The sequence below is a fragment of the Vipera ursinii genome (assembly GCF_947247035.1).
Source record: "Vipera ursinii genome assembly, chromosome: 2".
Taxonomy (NCBI): Eukaryota; Metazoa; Chordata; class Lepidosauria; order Squamata; family Viperidae; genus Vipera; species Vipera ursinii.
The window spans coordinates 168,384,947-168,398,052 of record NC_139513.1 but is presented as its reverse complement, the minus strand read 5'-3'; the positions used below and the strand labels follow the sequence as shown (position 1 = coordinate 168,398,052).

At 39.7% G+C, this 13,106-nt stretch overlaps 1 protein-coding gene across 3 annotated transcripts in view; it reads right to left on the bottom strand.

Moving 5' to 3' along the window:
• Nucleotides 1–13,106, bottom strand: part of ELK1 (ETS transcription factor ELK1) — a 44,368-nt gene that overhangs the window by 29,685 nt on the left and 1,577 nt on the right. For 2 of the 3 annotated variants that reach the window (XM_083353691.1, XM_083353692.1), the window contains exons 2-3: nucleotides 9,958–10,166; nucleotides 7,490–7,918 (exon numbers count right to left, since the gene is read on the bottom strand). In XM_083353691.1, the coding sequence (XP_083209817.1) occupies nucleotides 7,490–7,918; nucleotides 9,958–10,166 (638 nt within the window). Of the gene's footprint in view, nucleotides 1–7,489; nucleotides 7,919–9,957; nucleotides 10,167–11,836; nucleotides 11,995–13,106 lie in introns of those variants that run through there. The other variant, XM_083353690.1, reaches the window with a different exon arrangement.

Here is a 13,106-nt window from a genome sequence, read left to right as displayed (position 1 = left end):
CTCAAAAATTTGAGCAGAACAAAGGACCAGTTATTGACCGACATTGTTTTTAAAGAATTTGAAAAAGATCAAATAAGACTTCAAAAGGCATTCAATTCTCTTTCACATTAGCTGGATTGATGTCTCAAAATTTTTGCAATCAGCAGAAACATTCAGCAATTTATAAACAGATCAATGAAGTTGAATGAAACTGATGGCTGGTAGGGAAGAATTAGAAGATCATACTTGAAATTTTCCAAGATGACTCATTATCACCTTTGCTTTTTATACTATCAATGGTCCTACTTACAACAATTTTAAACAAGACAGACTGTGGAAATGAATTGGCCAAAAAGAAGTAAAAAAAAATCTATTTATTCTGTATAGATGGTTTTAAATTATTTCGAAAAAACAAAGGCTAAACTCGATTCCTTATTAAAAAGCACAAAAGACTTCAGCAAACATATCTGAGTGCAATTTGGCATCCACAAGTATGCAACCATAGCCTTAAAGGTAGGAAAAACTGTTGAACATGATGAATACAGCTTAATAATGAAGATCTAATAAAGGCAGTAGCACAAGAAGGCTACAAATATTTGGGAATTTTGAAAGTGTCCAATTTGTTACAGAATCAAATCGGAGAAATGATCACAATGATGTTATCCATTCTAACATCAAACCAGTTCAAAAACTTTTGAAATCAAAACTAAATGGTGGAAATATCATGAAAACAATTAAAACCTGTGCAGTACCTGTTGTTTGCCACCTAGAAATAGTAGCTGACTGGACTCAGGTGGAACTTGATAACTTGGATTGGAAGACAAGAAATTTAATGACAAGACACCACACTTTCCTCCCAAAAAGTGATATTTATTGACTATATTTTCAAAGAGCTAAAGGGGTAGAGAACTTCTATAGATGAAACAAACTATGGAGGAAGCATGGCCTGAATGATTCAATTAAGGAAAGGAAAGAAACTAGTTGAAGGCAGTCATTCAAGGAACACTCTTGAAAACAATAAAAGTGAAGGCTGAACATAGATAAGTATGTAGAATTGAACAATTTATTAATTGGAAAAACAAGTCAATGCATGGTCTGTTTAAAGAATATAGAAGGAAAAGCTAATAAAAAACCCACATAAAATTGGATAGGATCGAGAGCGTTAAAGAAAGAATCTGAAAGCTTTATTTTAGCAGCTCTAGAACAAGTTTTGACCACTAACTGCATGAAGGTAAAAATTCAACATGTAACAAACAACATGTCACCTTTGCAATAAAAAAAGATGAAACAATTGTCCATTTGATAAGTGGCTGCAGGAAAATTTCACAAACTAACTACAAGCACTGTAAGTCATGACCAAGTTGCCAGAATTATTGATTAGAAACTGTGCCAAAAGTTTGAATTTAAATGGAGTAAAAACTACAAAGGCCATAAAGTTGAGAAGGTTTTGGAAAATGAGAGGGTTAAGATGTTAAAGGTAAAGGTTCCCCCGCACATGCGTGCTAGTCGTTTCCGACTCTAGGGGCCGGTGCTCATCTCCGTTTCAAAGCCGAAGAGCCAGCGCTTGTCCGAGGACGTCTCCGTGGTCATGTGGCTGGCATGACTAGACGCCAAAGGCGCACGGAACGCTGTTACCTTCCCACCGTAGTGGTCCCTATTTTTCTACTTGCATTTTTACGTGCTTTCGAACTGCTAGGTTGGCAGAAGCTGGGACGAGTAACAGGCACTCACTCTGCTAGGCGGCACTCAGGATTTGACCCGCCAAACTGCCAATCTTCTGATCGACAAGCTCAGCGTCCTAACCCACTGAGCCACCGCGTCCCTTGTTAAGATGTTACAGGACTTTAAAATCCAAACAGTCATCTTGTTTATAACATGCTTATTTTAACAATTATTGAAAAAATGAAAGTCTTATTTACTGATGTCGCTATTCTGGATGATACTAGGATTGAGGAATAACAATTGGGAAAAAATTATGAAATACTGCAATTTGAAATTTGAAATTGAACATCTATGGAAAAAGAAATCTGTTGTTATACCAATCATGACTGGAGCCCTTGAAGTGATGCCTAAAGGACTTCCTTGATATTTGGAAACACTGAATTTATCAGACCTGAACCACTTTCCCTGGAACTGTCTATATTCTTAGATGTTATCTTAATAATTTTTAGGTTAATGATTAGGACTTGAATTATTAAGTTTCTACCAGTCGTACACTATGAATCTAACTGCAGATTACTCATACATAACATTTAATAATTGCATGTTGCCAAATCTTTCCAAACTCATGCAGCTAATAGCAAGACACCAAAACCCAATAAATGTCCATAATAAAGTAGGAAAATTAATCCATAACTGCAAATAATATCATAATGAGAGGAAAATAAAAACAATTGTAGTGTAAAGAACCTTCAGCTATAAATATCAAGCAATCACTCCCCAAAGCCACTTTGAAAAAATTTGATCTTCACTTACTTCCGAAGCATTATCCCCATGGGGGCCAGCCTAGTTTCTAGAGAAAGAGGGCAGTTTTAAACCACTCATACCATGATTGAGAAATAGCATTTTCTGGCTTCAACTCCCCTCATTTCACTACATTGGGGTTTGGAATAGGTAGCCCTGGAGATGTATTTTATAAGTCAAAGTAGAACTTTGAATGGCACCAAGAAATCTACTAGTAACTAACCTGCAACATGCCAGTTAGATGTAATCATGGCAATTACTGTATGCCAGCCAGCAAACGGCTACTGCACTGTGAACCAACTGTATTTTCTCAGTGATTTTCAAAGGCAGCGGCATGTAGAACACATTGCAGAAGTTTATAACCTTGTGGTGATAAAGGAATGAATCGCTGTGCTGGGTCTTTCCACTTCAGAAGGGCCACAATTGGCTCACCAATCACCCTCCTGGCCACAACAGCCAACAAACTATCCAGTTGTAGTTGTGAGTTCTGGAGACTGGCAGAGAACAACAATGTACAACTATGTCTTGCTGCATAACGGAACCTGACAATTTCCACCTGTTTCATTCCATCAAGATCCCAACAGCCTTGAAACAGTGGGAGAAATTTTATACAGGATCTCCAATGAGGCCTAGATACCTGAGAATCATCAGCCTATCATGCAAGGACCTCTCCCAGCAGTTTCACACACATATCAAACAACAAGAAGAGAAGATTTGACTCCTCCAGCATCCCACAAGGAAGTGACTACCAGGCAGATATCTCTTTCCCTACCACTAACTGGAACTGCCCACTGAGCTAGGAGCAGAGCCAATGCAAAACAACATCCTTGGTCCCCTACCTCTATAGGCAGCCCAGGAAGAGTGGTATAAAAGGACCAAAAATGTCCCCATCAATTCATTCACTGGAGAAACCAATCATATGCCCAGTGATGCGCTGGAGTCAGCTCACACTGGCTCATGAGAATCAATTATCGCCCGGCCACCCTGTTTATCTGAGGGAACACCTGCTGCCGGCATCAACTTCCCATCGTCCTGTGCGCTCCCACAGGGAGGGCCTTCTTAGGGTACCGCCGGTGAAGGATTGCCGGCGGGTGACTCCCAGAGAGAGGGCCTTCTCTGTGGGCGCGCCTGCCCTCTGGAACCAACTTCCGATGGAACTTAGGACTGCCTCTAACCTCCGCTCATTCCGCCAGGACCTGAAAACTTGGCTCTTTGAGCTGTCGGGCCTAGACTGAGGGGTTTTAATTGGGTTTTAATGTTTTAATTTTTTAAATTTCGGGCTCTAAATTCAATTAATTGTTTTAATTAACTGTTTTAAATCTTCTAATTTTTGTATGGTATGATTTTAACTGCCCTGTAAACCGCCCTGAGTCCTACGGGAATAGGGCGGTATATAAATCAAAATAATAAATAAACAAACAAACAAATAAATAAATAAATAAATAAATAATTTTTTTGGAATTTTGTAAGCCACCTGACAGCAGATGTGAGCCTAGCATGCCAATCAGCTGTTTCATGACTAGAGCATACCAGGAGTAATGGAGTTGGCAGAGCCAATCCTTAAATATTTAGCAGCACACCGCTGCCTATGCCCCAAGCCCAAGCTTGAACTCTCCCTGAAAGGGTTCCAGATAATTTACTTCCTCTGAAGTGCTGTTGAATCTCCACCAGGCATTCAGTGATATTCTGTAAGAAGGTAAGAAGGCTAGATTATTATTCTCAAACACTGCAGGATACAAGGAGGGCATCTTATGGAGTGGGTTCACGCAACAGCCTCCTTCAAAGCTACCACCAATGTACCCACCTGAAGAAAGATTCCAATCCCTCCTGGATCCAGGTCATCATGCCCATGTAGGAGGCAGGCAGATCAGCACCAAGATGCAATATTTCCTCTTTACTCCCCCCCGCCCTATTTTCCCTCCATATGAAAATTGCGTCTATTTTCAAATTTAAATGAAAAACTTTTCTCTGTTCTTCCTCCCAAATTGAACTAACCTTCCTTCAGTCGCTTTCTTTATACATCTGTACATACAATAAAACAAAAATAAAAACAGTCACTACCACTAAATGACCCTACTGAAAAAAAGTCTAAAGAACGTTCCCTGCCTCACTTATTCCTAATCCAAATATAAATGCAATTTAACCTATCCTGGAGAATTTTCCATAATTTTGGTGCTACAACTGTGAAGGCTCTCTTTGCTATTCTCAAAACTCTAATCTTTCTTATTGGAGGATTCGCATTACAGAGCCTTAAGCTTTAAGCCTGAGAAACCCACAAACTACATGAAGTCAAACTCTCCTCAAAATTATGCCACTGACACCGACTAACAAAAATGTTAATTTTCAGTTGTGCATTTTTTTTTACAATTTAAGCTATCAAGTAGAAATGTTAAAGCTTTAGAATGTTTTTTCAAACTTTTTAATAATGCCGCTTGGGGTGTGCGTGAAAGCCCTAATAAGCAGGCATATACATAGAATGAAGGCTACTGCTAAGCTTGTAAGCCGCCCTGAGTCTTCGGAGAAGGGCGGGATATAAATGGAATTAAAATAAATAAATAAAATAAATGAATAAACTTGGCAACTTTAAGCTGTGTGGACTTCAACTCCCAGAATTCGTCAGCCAGCATTTTAAACTAGTTAAGCTTGAAAAACACTGCCTTATGTAGATTAAATATTGACTTTCTGAAATATAAAAATTTAGGGCCTATTCATTCGAGTGCTGTCACCACAGTCACGGATTGGTTTGTGCTTTTTTAAAAATAGAATTGTAAGTCAAATACCAAAAAAAATGTATTATACTGCTTTAAACTGTGGGTATTTTATACCAGAAAAGGTGCTTTTTTTCTGGAAAATTTTGACAATTTTGCTCAATATAAGGGAGTGCCTGAAGTGTCCCTGGATGAAGTATGAAAGCCCAAAGAACTGGCATGGGAAATATATAATGTGGTCAATAGAGCAAGGGGCAGAAACGCAAAAAGTAGAAGCTGCAACTTTCAGAGTTTTAAGAGTCATTCTCTGCTAAGCATGTCAAAATATTTCAAAAGACAGGATTAAAGCAGATTTCTAAAAGGAGGACAGCCTTCTCTTGGAAAGGGGAGTAACTGCCATGCAAGCTGAAGCAAAGAGGTTAAAGGATGGAATTTGGGAACATTTGAATTTTTTAAAAGTAAAACTTGTAGAAAAAAGTTGAAAAAAGGGGATTAAATGTTCATTCTGTAAAGAGCAGCCAGAGAATCAAATATGTACCGTTTGTGGGGTTTTTTTCTTCCTGACAGGGAGTTATACTGAAGCTAAGAGCTGCGCTTTCTATCTGATATAACGCTGTGTATCATCCAGCATTTGCAAAAATAAAAAGTGCTTCTTGGGAGAGGGAATACCCATGTCTCTTGTGAGCAGGATTTTCCTGAGATGTTTTAGCATGTAACAAAAGAAACCATTCCCTGAAACCACTCCCTCTCCAGGTGGAACAACTTTTAGTCCTCTAAAAACTACACAAAGTTCTCCAAGGGAAGTGAAAAACAAGAAGTTCAGCACAGAGCCTTCCTGAACGTCTGAAAAAAAGATTATAATCTACCAAGAAGCTGGGAGAAGGCCCAAAGCGAGAAAGGGACTCTGGCTTCTGTCATTAGATTATTGTAGGAAACAAAAGGCAAGTTGAGCTAGAAATACTGCCCACAATTACCTCAGTCTGTGCATTTTTAGTGTAATTTAGTACTTCTGATATGTATTGCCTAATGCAAACTCAGTGTCTTTGTCTTCTGACAGACTGGGACTTCTTCACAATAGAATTGGTTCTAAATAGGAGCAGACCAGCATTATCTCTACTTAGCCAAACTAGTTCTATTTTCTTATGGGAGATCCTTTCAAAAGGCTAACTGAGATTCAGCAACTGTTTTTTGTTTTTTTTAATTTGCTTTGCCTTTGAATATTTTGCTTCTGACTATTTAAAGCCAAAATAGAATTTTCACATTCTCCCTTTTGTTTTTAAGCAAGGTTTCATTTTGTTTGCCTCTTGTGAGGTTAATCTAGCTCCCCAAAAGGAGACAGGGAAGAATGGGTTGTTTTCCATTATCACAAACCACAATACTACATGGCCAGAAGATGGTGCTATAGAATTTATCTCATTTATTTCTCTCTCTTGTTTTCTTCATTTTAAATTATCAGAAAGTGACATAAGGTGTGAAAAGCTTATCCTACTTGTATGCCAGAATTAGTGGAGAAGATGCGAGGGAAGACATTCCCTGCAAGAATTACCAAACTGCACACCAAAGCAGTAGGTGGAGCTAAGGCGTGTAGACCCAGAAGGGGAAAAGAGCTGAGACTGCCAACCTTTCATCTTGCAGGCTTAGTCCTGCTGTCACAAACTTATAATAATCAAAAGCACAGAGATAATGCCAGAAACAAAATGGCAGCCCCAACAACTTATGCACAAGGTTCCCATAACTGCCAAACGTGTGCATTATATAGTTCAGTCACCATTGCTGGCCCGGCTAAAATCCTCTTTCCTGCAGGAGATAGATGTCCATCTCCAAAAGCTGGTTCCTTCTCCTGGTGTTCTTTGCTAGCCCTGTTCATTTTTCTGCCCTGCCTAAAGCATCAGAAAAAACAAGGGTGAAGACTTACATGCCGCTACACAGGGCTTTACAGCCCTCTCTAAGTGGTTTACAGGGTCAGCATATTGCCCTCAACAATCTGGGTCCTCATTTTAGCGACCTTGGAGGATGGAAGGCTGAGTCAACCTTGAGCAGGATCAAACTCCTGGCAGTGGGCAGAGTTAGCCTGCAATACTACATTCTAACCACCGTGCTATCATGGCTCATAGAAGAAAAAAAGAAGAAGAAGCCTCTACTTGCTTTGCTATTTCCTTGGGTGTTTTAATCCAATGTAGAAAGAGCCAAGAAACAAATAGCAACAACAGTGCAAAAGGTGAAGCAAATCCATCCAGGGAGTGATCTGTTGAGGAGATCCTATTCAAAGTCCCCTTAAAATCTGGAGCTAGCTCTAGTCTTCCCCTTCCAGCAAGCTAGATGCTCTTTTCGTGACTCACCTGCAGGGACTCTTGGGACTCCTCTGCTTCTTCAATGCTTATGTGCAGTTGTGGCAGGTCCTCCACTGGGGCCATGGAAAAGGGGGCCATCGGCTCAGGAGCAGCAGCAAGGGGAGGCAACACAGGCAAGACCTCTGTCTCCTGGCGTGAGGCCCGTCCAACAGGTGAAGGGTTCTGTAGTGACTGAATGGTGAAAGTGGAGTACAGTCCGGAACGCATGTATTCATTTCGACTGCTACGTGGGGCACCCCCACCTCCTCGTGCAGCTTTGGAGGTGCCAAAGGCACCTTCACTCCCTTTGGCCTCACCTGGGACCTGCTCAGGTTTTTTGGTACCTGCCTCATCCTTCATGCCTTCCATACTCGAAAGTTCCGGGTAAGAGACAAACTTGTAGACAAATTTCTGACCGCTGACTTTACGGATGATATTCTGGAATGCACAGAAAGGATGGTTGAATTAGAGCAGCAGAGAAAAAAAGTAAACAAGCTACAATTGTCATGAGACAACAAGGTTCTATTGATAACATTTGGTGGAGATATATTTGAATTTAAAAATCCAATGTATTCTGAAATGAGCTAGACTCATTTCAGGGGGAGGGCGTTCTCTGTGAGTGCACCCACCCTTTGGAACGAACTGCCGATGGAGCTTCGGACTGCCCCCGACCTTTGCTCTTTTCGCCGGGACTTAAAAACCTGGTTGTTTGAATTGTCTGGCCTGGACTGAGGGATTTTAAATTTTAAAGTATTTAATTAAATTATATTAAATTAATTTTAAAATTTTAATTTTGTTATTAGGAATTGTGGGCCTGTACTAATTTAATTCCATTTTATTCCTTTTTGTACTGTTTTAATTGCCCTGTGAACTGCCCTGAGTCCTTCGGGAATAGGGCGGTATATAAATTCAACTAATAAATAAATAAATAAATACTTTCTGACAGTTATTTCCATATCTTTTGTGCAAAGTTTTATTCAGCTTTGGGGAAAGTTCCAGACATGGTGCACGTGTGTGTATATCTGTTAAAGGAGAGTAGCTTTGAAACCTTCACACAATAATAATGTGTAAATGGGTTATTATGTCGTAACAATGAGATTCATAATCATAATAGTAAAGTTGGAAGGGACCTTGGAGGTCATCTAGTCCAACCCCCTGCTCAGGCAGGAAACCCTATACCATTTCGGACAAATGGCTGCCCAGTCTCTTCTTAAAAACTTCCAGTGTTGGAGCATTCACCGCTTCTGGAGGCAGGTTGTTCCACTGGTTAATTGTTCTAACTGTCAGGAAGTTTCTCCTTAGTTCTAGGTTGCTTCTCTCCTTGATTTGTTTCCATCCGTTGCTTCTTGTCCTGCCTTCGGGCGCTTTGGAAAATAGCTTGACTCCCTCTTCTTTGTGGCAGCCCCTGAGATATTGGAACACTGCTATCATGTCACCCCTCACCCTTCTCTTCTTTAAACTAGACATACCCAATTCCAGCAGATTATCTTGTTCAGTGAGTCTTACCTTAAACCATGTAAGCATAGATTTACAGAAGCAGAGAATGAAAATACATGGGATACCAATTTCTCTTTTTATAAAAGTTGATATCAGGTAGTTAAGGGATAAGGAGCTTGTAGCTCGTATTAGCAGTGGCTGAATTTCTAGCATTTGACAATGACTGGCAATATTAATTGGAGCTACTGATAGATTAGCAAAAACTGAGGGCCACCAGATGTTTATATTGTGTGCTTCCATTTATCCTGTTATATATTCCACAAAGTTGGAAGGAGCTGTTGATGCAGGAATCCTAATTTAGCATACCAGGCTAAAGCCTAGCATTCGTTTGAACAAATACAAGAACACACCATCCTTCTGTGTTAGTATAGTTCCATAGTCAAGCTGCTCTTACTATTCAGAAGCATTACCTAATATTCAGTTGAAATAGGTCTTCTATTGTATTTTATTTCCTGCATTCAGAATGACCGAGAAAGGGCTTTGGCCTTATATATATAAACCTCAATGGGCTTTCTTCCAAGGGAGAAAAAAAAAATCAGGTCACTCTGCCATGGAAAGTGGGGTTCATATAACAAAACAGGTATGTGTCAGTTGCTAGATGTTTCTCAATATACTTTGTTTTCCTACAAATAGTTACTCTTCTGTTACAGAGCCACCAAACAATTTTCAGAGATTTCATATGATTTCAAGCTTATCTTTGCAGGCATAAAAATAAAAATAAAAAATGGGGGGGAAGAAACTTGGGAGTGCCAGAAAGCAAATATTGACATTTACCGTTTAATTCTTGCACAGATTGTTAAACACAGCCTGTGCTCCCTTATTTATTCATTCCCTATTGATCTATAAGAAAAATTCATCACCCCCACCACCACCACCCAAATATTCTTTTCACTGCGCTCTCCTTAATTAAAGCTGGGCTGAAGTAGAAAGCAAAGCAGGGATTGGCGGATTCCTCCTGAATTTTCAAAATCGTCTCTCACTTTGTCGTAGTAGTAACGCAGGGCCCGGCTCAGCTTGTCATAATTCATATTGGTCTTGTTCTTCCTCAGACCCCAGAGTCGGGCAACCTCTTCTGCATCCACCAACTTGAACTCCCCATCATTGGATGTCCATGCAATCAGATGCCCATTGCTCTGCTGTTCCAGCAATTGCAGAAGAAATTGCCACAAAGTGACTGAAGGATCCATGACTAAAGGAAAAAAGGAAGAGCAAAAAGACAGCTGTTTCAGTGATACTGATTATTGCAGGGCACAATCCTAGGTAGGTAACAAGGAATGTTTGCAAATCAGAAGAATCAAATAGTAAGTGTGATGACTGAGGTTGACTAGAAAGTGTGGGTGATGGAGAACTTCGCTCACAGAGGGGAAAAATAGTGGCGAGGAAAAGATTGGGTCAAATCATTCTGACACTGTTCCTTTCTACATGCAAGGAGGTGGGGGGGGGGTGAGGACAGGGTTCAATGCAAAGGATCCAGTTATTCTAGCCTCCCCAATCACTCACACACACATGCTGAAGAGATAAAAATTCAGAAAAAGTGTAACCACTTGATTTAGCTAAAACCAGTTTTGTGAATACTTCCAGATGTGTTTTGTAAAGTTGCCTCCAGTCTACTGGGCTTGGAAGCGAAGAGTAGCCTAGGATGGAAAAAACACTCCACTAATACCACGAACATTAACTCTCTTGGCTGCTTGAGAGTCCCGATACACAATGTTTAAACAAGCTGTTGCTTCATGGCTTTCCTCAAAGAGATTTGATTTTGTAGGGAAATTCTGAAGATAACAGTAATCTTTTGTCCAGGATCCACAGACTTAAAAGAATTGCAGTTGTCAGCCTTCCTGGAGGGTGTTTCATCGGTTTTCAAACAACAGACTGGATTCTTCCTTTGGGCTGCACTGGTCTTTTGAGCGCTGGGTGAGAAACGTACTCCAAATAGTGTGTATGGCCCACGTTAAAGACATGGAACCAGAGCCAAAAAGATCTTTTCGTATAACAAAATTTTAAATGCCTGGAATTTACCCAGTTACTCCCTCTGCTTTTATTAATTTCCTTTTATGTCACCTCAAGCCTACAGTTCAGCAGCAGTTTTTGAATGAGTTTTGGGGATAATGTGTAACACTGGGAGCACTGATTGAACATTATTAATATAATAGTACACTCAGTACTCAAATACCCAGAAGTGAGACCAAAGAGCACTGGCTTTGGCTATGAAGTCACTTCCTTGCAGGCTTTAAATATAAATGTAAATGATTATTTGTGTGACACTGTTCTTTGTCACCGGAAAGTATACAAGCATCTCATGCAAGACTTTGATATATATTTTTTTTTGCCAGATAAAATCAGTGGGGAAAAATCTCTATCGATAATCAATTATGCATACAATATCATTTTGTCAGTTTAGAAGTGCCCTATTACTACACTACAAAGATAATCTTTGATTATCCCAATCTGTGAAAATAATGCTACAACTTGTGTTGGGACAAAACTTTTACAACAGAACAATGAGTAACAACAGAAGAGACACCATTCCACCCCTCAGATGAGCTACTATAATTATGTTGCAGTACTACCCTTAGCCATATGCACACAACTGGGCTAAAAGCACAGTTTCACCTCACAAAATGTCTGGAACCTGAGTAATACTCAAACAAGGCTCCCTCCCAAAATTAGCCATGGGAATTGTTCCAAATGCCCTGAAGCACAATTAATTCATGGAAAGCCAGCAGTCCTCGTCAACACCACGTACACACACAGTCATCCTTTACTCTAGATCCAGGTCATTCCTGAAGAGCATTTGGCATTTTTCCCTTTTTGGGGTGGGGGGGTGGGGGAGAGGAAAGGTTTAAAATATCATGTTGTCACCTGAACAAGGCCTCATACATCCAAGGAGAAAAAGAATATGACAGCAAGGTCCACCATCTTTTACAGCGGGGTTGTTGCAGTGCAGGACTGGCAAAGCCCATACCGAGCCTTTGAGTGGCATGTCAGGGGCCACGCTCCAAACAGTAGATGAGAACAGATGAAAGTTTGTGTAAACAAGGACAAAAGCAATATTTGATTTGCATTTTATATAAATGCAAACTGAGTTAAAATGCATTTAAATAAGGAAAATTGACTTCTCAGTAGTGAAATTTCCCCTTTCTCTCACATTAATTATTCTAATTATTTTAATAGCAAGTTTTGGAAAATCCTTGGGACACCCAAGAACATCAAAGACTGTTAAGGGCCTAAACAACCTATGGGCTGCTGGTTATATACTTTTGTTTTATAATGCAACAGGATCTTTTTTTTTAAATTAGAGAAGAAGAACTAGGGATTCATGCAGTTAAAGGACACCAAGTTAAGTGAGTTAGTGTCAGGTTATGCAATGAGGGGTTAAGCCAAAACTTCACAGAAAGAGTAAGTTTCAAGAAGGAATTTGAAGGAAGTGATGATACTCCATATAGATGTCTAGAAGGAATAAAGGAAATAAGCAAGGAAAGGGCAAATGTCTAAATCCTGTAGTTTTTGGTTCTGTAATCACTTTTATTCTATCAGTTATTTATTTTGATATTTAAAAAATACATGCTAATAACTATCCATTTCAGCCATCAGGTACAATGAAGGATGAGTTGATCCTACAGTATATCTGAATGCTCCTGTCTTACACTGGAAGGACTGTGTCTCATTCACACATAATCAAGGGAAATGTGTTGCAGAATGGCATTTGTATGTATCAACTAGATTTTAAACCACCGCAGGCTATCATACCTTAATGCCTCAAGCAGCAATCACTAATTTCTACAATGGAATCACAGAGGTCAAAACTGCAGCTTCTGGTTTGACAAGGCATTCTTCAGCCCAAATGTGCATTAAAGAGTTGGAGATATTCAGGGGGGACAAAATGCACACTACATATGAAGAGATATCAGGAGGCTGAATCTATCTGAGTGCTTCCCAAACCTAAATCCTGAAGCACAACTGAGATAAACCCCATTCCTTTCTAAGCTACTGTATTCTATTTCCTCTCTCATATGTATGCATGTGATTTCTATGCACTGTCGTAATAATGAGAGACCTCCTTCTAGCCATCCATATTTTTTTAAAAAAAAATTAACTTGCGTTCACCTCTTTCATTTTCCCAAGGAGCACA